Below are 12,821 nucleotides of genomic sequence, written 5' to 3'. Positions count from 1 at the left end.
GGGTCTAATCATATTGTAAGCTTCTTTTTTTAGAGAGAACAACAATTTTATTGAAAAGCCGCACAGGCGAGTAAAGAAGATCATATTGGAAGGTTTATACTTTATAATGAACGGTGTTTGAGTTGAGTTGTCGGTATCGCTACAAGTTTCGCTGGCCAGAGATAAAGATGTAATATCGTTATCGCCGATAACCGGAAATGCAGGGAAAAGGGGGAAACATGGAGAAAATGGTAGAATTTTTTAGTGAAACTTCAGGACATGCCTAAATACACATATTTACATATTCAGGAATGAAAAAATTGCAAAAAGAATGCATTAAAGTAGAAGTTTCCATTTAATGGGGGCCAAAAGGCATGCGTTGTCATAAAAAATCACTCAAATAGTAACCAAAATGAGTTTATATAATACAAATACAGCTGGCATACAGTAATTAAGACATGTAAAAGTAAATGAACTTAAAGATGTCAAATCAAGGATGGATTGGATTATCCAACCAGTGTGGTATTTGATACTCTGGCTACGTATGACACTTGATACCTAGCATTTGAAAATGGTACATGTGGCAAATTCTAACATAATCTAAACCGTGTTTTCGCTTCATCAAGATCTGTGTGACCTACTCAAGAGGTTGGATGGCAAAAAAAAAAAACCATTACAATAGCCTTATGAAGTTTTTAATGGTGGCCATTTAATTACCATTGCTTCCCTTAATATGGTCCACCTGAGATGCAGTCATGCAGATCTGTCTCATTTTGGACTCATGCCTTAAAATTATCTATCAAAATAAATGGACGACATTGATAAAATATTTATCATTATGATGGGCCCACATAACATCGACCCATCAATCCACGGATACAAACAAGTGACGCATGCGCGCCGTATAAATCAGTACACTTATCGTACTAAGTCAATTGTGTGGGGCCCATTGTGATTTATGTATTTTATCCACCCCATCCATCCATTTTACAAGATAATTTTAAGGCTTGATCCCAAAGATGAAGCATATCCAATGCTCAAATGGACCACACCACAGGAAACAATGTGAATTGAACATGCCTACCATTGAAAAATCATCAGGGGCCACAAATGTTTTGGGTCCATGTCATTTTTGTATTTTACCTTCATCCATCTCCGTGTGATCTTATGAACAACTTGGATGACAAATAAACACCACTGTGGGCCATAGTGCCTAGGAAGGTTTCAACAGTAAGAATCATTGTCCCCACTGCCTTAGCGGTGTGGTCCACCCTAACTTTGGATCTGCCTCATTTTTGGGTTCACTACCTAAAATGATCTCGCTAATTGGATGGACAATGTGGATATAACACATACATCATGATGGGGTCCACAGAACTTGGTGACATCCAGCCGCCACTGAAGTTCGCACCCGCACACCACATGAAAGGAAGCGGATTGCGTACCGAGGCTAAGCATACTGAGTAAATTCTGTGGGGCCCATCGTGATTTATGTATTTTATCCACTCCGTCCATCCATTTTAATAAATAATTTTTGGGCTTGAGCCTAAAAATGAAGTATATCCAAACCTCAAGTGGAACACACAATGGAAAACAGTGTGAATTGAACATCTACCATTGAAAATTTCTTGGGGGCCACAGAAGTTTTGGATCAAGCTTGTATTTCTGTTTTCCCTTCATCCATGGCTATGTGATCTTATGAACAGGTTGGATGAGAAATAAACATCACTGTGGGCCCAAGAAATGTTTCAACGGTGGAAGTTCTTATTCCAACTGTTTCCAATGGTATGGTCCACTTGATCCTTGGGTATGCTTAAATTTTGGTCTCAACTCCTAAAATAAGATGGAAAAATGGATGGACGGCGTGGATAGACCAGATACATTGATGGTGGGCCTAACAGAGCTTATCATACTGAGTAACTCAATAAGCAATCTGATTTCCCAGACGTGGATTAGATGTTGACCGGTTGAGTAGCAAAACTCGCTACACGTCACCAAGTTCTGTAGACCCCACTATGATGAACGTGTTGTATCCACAACGTCCATTCATTTGGAGATATTATTTTAAGGCATTACCAGAAGAACGAGGCAGATCCAAAGCTTTAGTGGACCCCACCACAGAAAACAGCGGGAAGATTGATGTACCCCGTTGAAACCTTCCTAAGGCCCACCATGATGTTTTATCAAAATCCAACCTGTTTAAAAGTTAACAAAGACATTAAAGAAGGGAAAACACAAATATCAGCTTGATCGAAAACTTTTGTGGCCTTTGGAAGTTTTTAATGGTGTCACTCTCCCCACTATTTTCTGTGGTGGGGTCCACTGGAGCTTTGGATGTGACTCATTCTCTAGATCTTATGCTAAAATGATCTCTCCAGATGGATGGACGGCGTGGATACAAAACATACATCATGGTGGGGCCCAAAGAACTTGGTGATGTCACTTCAGTAGCAGTCTCGCTGCTCAACCTGTCAGTAGCCAATCAGCGCCTGTAAAAACCGAGGCTGTTTTCGAAACGAAAGGGGGTTTTCGAAACGGAAGAGGGTTTCAGAAGGGATCCCTCGAAACCCTAAATTTTCGAAAGAAAGTCTCTCCAAATCCCTAATCTTCAACAGATTCTTCACCAAAATCATCTTACGGTTTGGAATTTTTGAGTATTCGAAGAAAAAAAGTGGAAAGTAAAGATTGAATGGCACTTATGGCACACCGATCAATCAATTGGCCCACCGCAATTTCCGTTCACCCATCCTCTTCTGCGATTAGCCCTCCTCTTCTACAGGTACGGAAATCTGCAAGTTTCCTCATTTTTTTTCCTTTTTTTTTGGGATATTTTGCGTATTTACGCAACGCTCCTATGTTATCGGTCCTTTTATCGTTGAAAATGGGTTGTTTGCTACAGTTATCCCGCGATTTCTCACTAACAACTGGACTTTCGCAAAAAATCGATAAAATCGCTCAAAAATCGATGATATTAGGAAGAGAAACGAAAAAAGGGAGTTTCGGTGTCGAAACTCCAGCGATACCGAAATTATCGGCGATAATTCGATAATATAGCCGATAATTTAAACACTGATAATGAATAATCGACTTTTTTTTTTAAATGAAAAGAAGAGAAAGAGAGAGAGAGAGAGAGAGAGAGAGAGAGAGTGACAAATAGCCAATTGAATGTAGGACTGGTAAAAGCCTTGTTTAATATGTTTCACTTGTTGTTTGAAATTGGAAATTGAGATGTCTTTTTCTACTACTATTGGTGGGAACCATATAGACTCCCAAACATAAGATTTGTATAGGTTGGCTTTTTAACTCCTCACTTCCTATATCCCTTCTAATCCTCCTGTTTCATATATGGTGTATGCCTTTATCTAACCACCAAGACTTTATGGGAAATCTAGACCATTCACCTGTTTTATGTCCCACCATGGACAAACCATGCTCCAAAATGTCCCACATTGGAAGATCCTAACTGCCAATCTTGTACCTTTTTTTCAGTTAGATGTGGACTTCTGTTATGTTTCTCTTCTTTTTCTTTTCTTTTCTTTCTTTTTATGTATTTCTCTTCTTCCTGGTTTATTCCAACGGCATGAATTGGGAGGTTAAGAATGTCCTATCGAGGAGATCTCCATGGCGGGACAAAACAAACCAAACATCTAATTTACCAAAACGTGGGCCCACTTGTCAGAACAGAGAACCTGTGTAGGACGGCTCTGCCAAGTCAACTTGGCTGGACCATTCTGTACAAAGCATCATTGATCCCATAATTCATCTCCATGGGAACTACTTGTCCAAACTCAAGGCTCAGACATATTGTGCATATCCTCAGGCTCAAGGTTCTCCATGATAACTATTTGGTCATTCCCATTGAACTAGTTATTGCACTCCAATTCGATAGTGCATCCAAACACAGCCTTACCAATGTTGCTTATAGAATCAGAAATTCAGAATGAAATACAAAATGGCGCATTGTAAGTAAGTGAGAATTAATGAGTAATTACAAATTGCAGTCGTCTAAAGCTGGTATATCCAAATCAAATCAACTACCCTTGAACTTAAGTAAATCTCTAATACAAATTGCAGTCGTCTGAATGATAAATTACCCTGTAGTCAACTGTTAGTGGGGCCCGCCTCATGTGTCCAACCCATCCAACAGGTGAGCCCTACTACAAAGGCTACCCGGTGCGAAAGCCAGGCGAATCCAATCATCAGGTTGGTCACACAATTTAAAACAATGCATGACCTCCCAAAAGCCCTCGGAAGTACATGTGGGGCCCAGCCAATGATTGGATCAGCCTGATTTTTCAGGGCACCTAATCTTCATGGTGTAGAGACCCAGTCCAACTGAGTGGGCCCCACACATGAATCGCTACACAGTGTAGTTGGCTGCATGCGATCATTCATCCCAATTAATTCTTCAAACCCAACGCTTCATCGTGACCGCCACAGAGTTCCAACAACTAACACAACAATTTCAAAGAAAAAAAAAAACTCTATAACTTCGAGAAGAAAATAAACGAAATCGAAATTACATACCTCGGAAACTTTGCAAACCTGGTCGAACGCAACCTGATTCAACGGTCGGACAGCGACCAAATCGTACGTCTTGAGAACTGGGTTTCCAGAATTAAGGGCAGCAGCATGGGCCGCGCTATCGACGGCGACCGTCAGCCGCGTGTATTGCCGGAAGGGAGAGTCCAATGGGACCCCCAAGAGCTCCCTGTGGAATCGAACAGTGGTAGAGAGAGTGGGGGCAAGCTTGAGGAGAGAAGAAAGGGGGAGGAGAGGGATCGTGCAACGGTCGGAATCGGACATGACTCCTTTGATCGAACGATTGTAGGCAATGCCGGTGTAACCTAATTCCATGCTCTTGACGACAACCTTTAGCCTCGCGTTCTTTCGCGCGGTCTTGGAAGATTCGTTGGATTCTTCCGGCAGGAAAGGGATGTTGAGGTCGAAGAAGAGCATTGTTGTAGAGACAGAGAGAGAGAGAGAGAGTTCTGTTATTCTTAACTCTCAAGGGAGAGAAGAGGAGAGGGTTTGAGAGAGGGTTCCACTGTTCCGAAGGAAGCGAAGAGGGAAGGGTTTTTTGGGGGACTTTATTTGTTCGAGCTGCGTGGACTCCTGTGGTAGTCCACCATTTTTAAAGTGGTGTTGGCGCATGCTCCTCACACGTGGCACTCGAGAGACCGTTTGGATGGATCGTATCTGTAAAATTAAAGTCATCCTGACCGTTCGATTGATAGCTACCAAGTGGAGATTGAAAGTACGATAGAGAGTGGTCTAGATTCCATGGGAAAACCAGATGATGACCATCGCCTCGTAGGTGCAATCTTTGGGCTACACTTCATCGACTGTTTGGGGCCAGCTTCACGATTTTAAGGCATTTGGGTTGCCTCACCGTAAATTTGGGACGGTCAAAAATCTGCCAAATCAAGGTAACGTGGGCCACCACTGGAACCAAAGTTTTCTGTCCATTGCTTTCTATGGTTTGCCCGATTATGTTTGCTATTATGTGATCCAACCGTTACACATCAACTGAACCGAGCCATATAAAACAATGGATGATTTGAGTCATCACAAGATAAGTAACCGTTGGGGCCTAAAAAGATGCAGCCATGATTGGCTACTCCCCCCGCCACCGGCCAATGGCTGGTGGACAGTGTTCTGTGGGTGTATGTGTTTCATCCTTGCCGTCCACCTATTTTTTGAGATCATTTTATGGTGCATCCCAATTTCAAGTGGACCACATTGCAGGAAACAAGTGTTGAATGAACTTGGACTTTTAAAAACCCGCGGGAAGCCATAAAAGTTTCGCATCAAGTTAATATTTATTTTTTCCCTTCATATGGGTATTTATGATCTAATTAACATATTGGATGTCATATAAAAAGTACAGTGCTCCGCACTAGGCTCTATGAGAGTGCCCTCAAGCTTGCTATCATCACGTGCTACTTTTGAATCATTTGTTGTTTGCATATATGAAAACCAATACCAAACTAAACATGTTGAGGAAAGCTCGATGGATAGATCTTCACCTTAAAGATGAGATTTCTCTTAAATAGGATGCACCTATTGTGTGGATATTAAGAACAACTAAAGCTCGTGTATCCAAATCAAATCAACTAAAACTTAAGTAAATCTTTAATTCAAACCCCAATTGGAGCTCAATTTGGAGGTTTAGTGCTTTACTCACCTCAAGATCGAAGTTGACTCAACTCAATCTTCAAACTAGGTCCAACTTTTTGTTCAACACGATGGACCTAAAAAAGAGATTAAAGGAAATTAATTTCCCATGTAGGATTTGAAATTATCAATTTGGATTATGACTCTAGAAGATCACATACCCTTGAGAGTTTAACTCAATTTGAGCTGGATAGGGATTGACCTAACTAGGCCCTAGATCGAGCGCTCGAATGCGGTTGGCAGATCCTTATAACAAACAAAACCTCACAAACTTGCTATGCACGAAGCAATGTGTAAACTACATGTATGTGCCGATTAGGGGATAAGAAACATGCATGCGCTAATTGGGGGACATTCAATACCCGAGTATTGGAGGGCTGGGGTGTTACAGTTTACCCCCCTAGGGAAAATAATTTTTGTTCTCGAAATTAGTTGAATAGTCATCAAATAGATGATGATAGTTTTCTTTCATCTCTGCTTCATGCTCCCATGTAGCCCCATATTCTCCGCGTTGCGACCATACAACTTTAACTAATGGGATCATTTTGGTATGAAGGATTTTGCTCTTTACAATCCAAAATGTGAAACGGATGCTCAACATAAGATCCGTCATCGCTCAACTCAATCAACTCCCAATAGACAATATGAGAAGCACCGGGCTCATACTTCTTAAGCATGGAAATGTGAAAAACTTCTGGATATTCACTAAGCCCAGCGGCAATCCGTCACCAGTCTAACCCGGTCCAAAATCTCAAAGGGACCAATGTAACAAGACGCAAGTTTCCCTTTCTTCCCAAATCTCAACATGCCCTTCATGGGAAAGATTTTCATAAATATGTGATCCCCTCGACAAACTCAAGATACCGTCTTCTATTGTCTGCATAGCTTTTCTACCTGCTTTGCGCAAAACGAAAACACTTGCAAATGACCTCAATTCTCTTGAATGTAAATTACACAAGCTCATGTCCTAATGGACTTCTCTCACCGACCTCTGCCCAACATTGCAAAGCATGACATCGACGAACGTAAAGCATCTCATATGGAGTCATGCATATGCTTGACTGACAATTGTTATTATAGACAATTTCAGCAAGAGCAAGGTGATCATCCCAGTTCCCCTTGAAGTCAAGTATAGACACTCTCAACATGTCTTTTCAGAATTTGATTGACTCTTTCAGCCTGCCCATTGGTCTAAGGGTGGAATGTCATGCTCTAGTTGAGCATGGTGCCCAATTCTTCTTTCAACCTCCTCTAGAATGCAGAAGTGAAACGAGAGTCGCGATCAGAGATAATTTACAATGGCAACCCATGCATGCAAGTACACAATCTCTTTGAAATACAACAGATCTAACTCATCCACAGAGGCGGTTATACAAATTGGCGAAAATCATGTCATTTTAGTCAATTGGTCAACTATAACCCAAATTGTGTCTGCTTCTTTTAAGTTTTGAGAAGTCTATATATGAAATTGAAAGATGAACTATAGATGTCCTAGAGGGGGGGTGAATAGGATAATACCAAATTCTTCGAAATAAAGCAGAATACGCAATCCCAATCGCACAAAGTATTGAAATATTAATTCCAAATAATTCATAGGACAACATTCACCTAGTACTTTAGGCGTCTTTATATAACAATGTCTTTGAAATCAAACTTTCAAACTAACAAGAGACACTGAAATAAATGCAACATTCACCACAAATAATGAAATAAATATAACATTTACCACAAATAATGAAATAAATAATCACCACATAGGCCGAAGGGGTTATAGTGGTTCGATACTTGAACCCACACCTACTCCACTCCCAAAATTACTAGCCTCGTAATATTGGCTTTCACTATTTTAAGATTTTCATAGGTTCACCTTAACAACCTCTTACAATTTTTTGTGATTTTCACAGGCTATCACAACGAAAATTCCTTTTATGATTTTCACGGGCTATCATAAATCAACCCACAGAGATTTCCAAGCTATCTCAGAAAAAACCTAAGAAAATAATAATTGACAATTTGTACTTATCTTTAAATGACGATTCAAAGATATACTTGAGGCTTGAAGCAGGTTCTTCTTTCTTGAGTGTCAAAGAGGTAGTATATGCTCAACCAAAAAGAATATAGGGATCTAATGTATTTGAAGGAATATAAACCTTAATGTTATAAATTCGATCCTCTATTTTTCAAATAGAGTATAGATTATTCTATAATTACATTTAACATTAACTTGAGAAAGAGAATTGAATAAGCTAAACATAAATAATAATTACCACACAGGTAACTTAAAAAGGACCTGATTTTCTCTCTAACTTGCAGAAGATTTATCAATGAATTTCGTTGTATAATAAAATGAGAGAATCCCCTTATTTATAGCCAAAGGATTTGAAAATTCGGTTAGGTTAAAAATCGGTTCGGCTGGTTGGATTCTAACAATTCCATTCCAATGGCTATTAAATTGCCCGGGATAAGATTTATCAAAAATTTGGTTGGCTTAAGCTGAAATTCGGTTGGCCAAATCCCTTTGAAAATCCAAGAATTCATTGTTGGAAACTGCTTCAGGCTGACCGAACTTCAAGTAAGGCTGGCTGAACTCAAAATTAGGCTGACCAAATTTATAACAGATTTTTCTAACTTTTAAATCTGAAAAATTGGTCGAAACTAGAGTTAGGTTAGCTGAAGTAGTTCAGTTGACCAAACTTCAGTGAACTTACACTATGCATTAATTGTTTTAACCATTTTTTGAAAGGACCTAACCTAAGGTCTTTCTTAGGTCATTCCTCATGATGGTTGGCATATACAAAGATCTTAATCCTAAAACCATGCGACGTCTTTAAGTCTTGACATGTTGAGCGGATCTTCATGAGATGTCGTAGAAGACTGAATTGTACTTGCGATTTGACCATTATTTTTGTCTACGAAATTTGACAACTCATGTGTATTACAAATAAGAGCACTTACAATATCCTCATTTGTCAATTTCATAACAAAATACATATACAACATACACATCACATCAACCATACATATACATCAATCAACCACAACTCATGATCCCAATCATCTAAAATGAAGCTCCGATTTAACAATCATTTTGTAATTACCTGTAGATTGAAAATCATCTGTACACCAATAGCTCCACCTAAGAAATATACTAGGTTGACTCTCATATAAATACATTCACAAGATGTATCATGAAAAATGAAAATGTTACGAAGTTAGCATCATTTAACATCACATGCATCTCATTTAACCATCACATGCATCACATATAATCATCATATCGCAATGTTTATATCATCACCTTCTCTCCCTTTTTATCACAAGTTGACAAAGGAAGAATTGATAAAAAAGAACATTATCATATGACAGATGAATGAAGCATAAGTAAAATAACCATAAGTTAAGTGTAGTTTATCTCAAAATAAGGAATAGTAAACATTAATTGTAGTAAATAGTGCTTCAAAGAGTGTATAAAGTCACACCAAACCATCAAAATATAAAGTTATTACAAATTAAACTAAAGCAAATATCACTCTGACTCAAAAGAGGATGGAGCAGGCATCTCAGGATCATTAATCTTCAAACTCCTATTAAATCGATGAAAGTACTTTTTAATGTACTTCATGTTCTTTTTCTAAATATGAGCTAATGATTCTTGGGACACTTGCAAAGCATCCATTTTCTTTTGTAAGGCTAATAACCTCTCATGAAATTGGGAGGGATTGGTAGTCAGAGTCTGTAGCATATTTTGAATCTTCCAAGTTATCAAAAATATCATCCATATTAATGTCTTCTTCCTGTGTTTTTTCCTGATTGCCTCTTTGCTCAGGAAGAGGAGATAACCACATCATGTTAAGATTAGCATTATTAAATGGTAGTTCAAATTTCGGTGCTTCAAACCAAGGAATTTGAGCGCGATATTGTAAAGCAAGGGAAGAAATAAGATGAGCAAATGGAATCATACCATGTTTAGGATACATTCTATACTGAATGATCATATAACTAATCAAGGAAGGAAGACAAAAACGAACACCTTTGGCAATAGCATAAACAACTCTAACCATGAAGGGAGTAAGATCAGTTTTATTTCTTTCCCTTGGATAAACGTTTGAAGTAAAAATTCGATGAAGGACGCGATATTTAGGAAATAACTGACTAGTGGGTAGGGTGTTACCAGACCTCCATTCAGCATTAAAGCCACATAAAACGTAGGTAATAGCCTCTTTCTCAGAATTGTTTATTTTATTTGAAAGAGTGAAAATAGGAATCTCATCTTCTGCCATTTCTATTTCTATCAGCATAGATGTGGTGGAAGGTGTTATGGTGACAGTTTCTTCCAACAAATTAACTTTAAAAAATAAAACATCTAAAGAAACTTCAGATATAGATGTATACATGCCTTGTACAATGGACTAGTAAGCCGTCCTGCCCCATTGTAAAACTTTCTTTCATCCTACCTCGGAAAAGAGTTCAACTATACCAAATTGAGCAATATGATTAACATTAACTGAGCGTTCTATGATATACTTCTTATTTTAAAATCCATATATTTTTGGGTCATCCTCCGGTACGCGTAGGGACTGCACATCACGAGGACCTGAACAAGATGAGGAACCCGCTTGAACCTTGCGTACAGTACGTTTAGATCTTGATTTCAAACTTTAGAACAAAGAAAAAATCATAAATAGATGGCTAGAACAATGTAGATCAGATTTTGGAGAGAACCTGTAACGCCCCAAACTTTTCGATACTCGAGCATCGAAAGTCCTCGAGCGTTACCATAAGATTCAACATAACATATACGCATGTATGTTACCAATCCAACTATTCTAGCCTCACATCCTTGCCTTGACACTAACCTAACCATTGGGGATGACCTCTATTCATAGATCAAGCCATCTGACCGTTGATTTTGTGACAAGACCATCCATCATGTAATTTGACGTGTGTACCTTCCTTTAAATGAATAACTCCTTATCCATAAGGATTTAGATGTAAGTTCTTTTATAAAAATTGCTTAGAAACATGTCTACAATCATGCGGAACCGTTGGATCTCCCAAAACTCCTATATCATAACTAATTATGAAAACGCCATCACCCTAGACCCCTAAATACTAGATCACATAGTTCCTATAATCCGGTCAGTGAGAAATCTTATACCATAACTATACCGTACATGTCGAAATTCAGCCCTTAGATCATTGAAGAAAGGACCCGATGGACAGATCAGTCGTTAAACGTCGGTTTGGGCCACCTGATCTTTGGATATGCTTACATTTTCGCCTCAACCCTTAAATCTGAGGGACAACACCAGTGAACGGTGTGGATTCATTTGAAAACATCACGGGGGGCCCCACTTATAGTGCGTGTACACCACTCACGTGCATCAGTGGTGCACCAAATCAAGAGTCGAGTCAAACCTAGTTTGACCTGACAGAAATTTGAAACTGGGAAAGAACTCTCTCCCGTGTTCGCAGGAGAATCAGACGACCGTCCGTTGGTAACGTTGTGGCCCTGAATCACAGTCCATATGGATGATCTAAACCGTCCAAAGCCTCCAAAAGGAAAATCCGTTAGGACCCATGCAATCTCCACCTTTGATTAGAACCCCAAGGCCACTTTAGGGAGATCGGGATTTGACTGCATCGGATGCACAAACGAATAGTGTCCGCTGGAAGGCATGATGGCCCACTTCGACTATCAGATGGAGGATCAACACCATCCATCATGATTAGGGAAGAAAGCTGATCAATCTCTAGCCCTTTTACGATCCATCTAACACACAAAGCCAACTGATTCTTTTCTGATTTCCGTCCACAAGAGAAGGAAAAGAAGGCAACGATGAGATTACGTTCCACAGCATAAGAGAACCTGGGACGGAAGACGTGGTGTGAGCTGGACCATCCAAAATTAGGGGAAACCACGTCCGATCACAGCTAAGCTCTCTAAAGAGAAAGAAACAAGGATCGGACGAAGATCTCCACTGATTCTCATGTTGGGAATGAATTCGCGGAACTCTGTTGCGCATCCTACCCAGACGCAGCTAGGTCGTGGATTTCAGTGGGACCATGGACATCCATTCAAGAGGCAATCAGAGATGTCCATCTAACAACTGCCACTGAAAACATTCCCCAAGCGGTGTGATCAGCCGGAAGAAAGAGGGAGAGAACTGAAATCATTCGGTTGTGCAGATGATTTTGCGTAAGGTTTTACGCACCGCCTTACTACGTAATGTCAGTCAAACAACCTATAAAAGAGGAGCCCTCCATTTGCAAAAAAAATGAAAGCAAGAGAGAGAAAGAAAATCCAATGGTGGGAGAGGAGAAAGGAAGAGAAAACAAAAAGGAAAGAGAGAGAGCAGGCCATCCCCTGTTGGACGTGTCAACAAGAAAGAAAGAAAGGAAGGAAGAAAGAAAGAAAGGAAGAAAGAAAAAGAGGAAGAAAACCAAGTCGACTCGCCGAGTTCGAGTCGAGGTCAGGTGAGGGTTTTATCCTTTAAGCTTACGTTAATTTAAGTTGATATATTTCATGCCTTCATGCTATTTTATCGCGCCTTTTACGTACCATTTGTCTTAATTGAGTTGATGCATTTTATCTTTCCTTTACACTTGTCCTGTACCTGCCTTTTATCTGTCCTCATATTTTCATTACTTTCCCTCTGTTTTCA

The 12,821-nt window shown here is 39.5% G+C and overlaps 1 protein-coding gene across 4 annotated transcripts in view; it reads right to left on the bottom strand.

Moving 5' to 3' along the window:
- Nucleotides 1-5,037, bottom strand: part of LOC131253107 (protein GAMETOPHYTE DEFECTIVE 1) — a 33,059-nt gene extending 28,022 nt beyond the window's left edge. For 3 of the 4 annotated variants that reach the window (XM_058253932.1, XM_058253933.1, XM_058253934.1), the window contains exon 1: nucleotides 4,507-5,037. In XM_058253932.1, coding sequence (XP_058109915.1) covers nucleotides 4,507-4,938 — 432 coding nt within the window. In that variant the 5' untranslated portion in view covers nucleotides 4,939-5,037. The remainder of the gene's footprint in view (nucleotides 1-4,506) is intronic. The other variant, XM_058253937.1, reaches the window with a different exon arrangement.
- Between the last annotated feature and the right edge of the window lie 7,784 nt (nucleotides 5,038-12,821).

This window comes from Magnolia sinica, chromosome 8, assembly GCF_029962835.1.
Source record: "Magnolia sinica isolate HGM2019 chromosome 8, MsV1, whole genome shotgun sequence".
Lineage (NCBI taxonomy): Eukaryota > Viridiplantae > Streptophyta > Magnoliopsida > Magnoliales > Magnoliaceae > Magnolia > Magnolia sinica.
The sequence above is the reverse complement of the archived record's forward strand: the minus strand, read 5'-3'. Positions and strand labels throughout refer to the sequence as shown.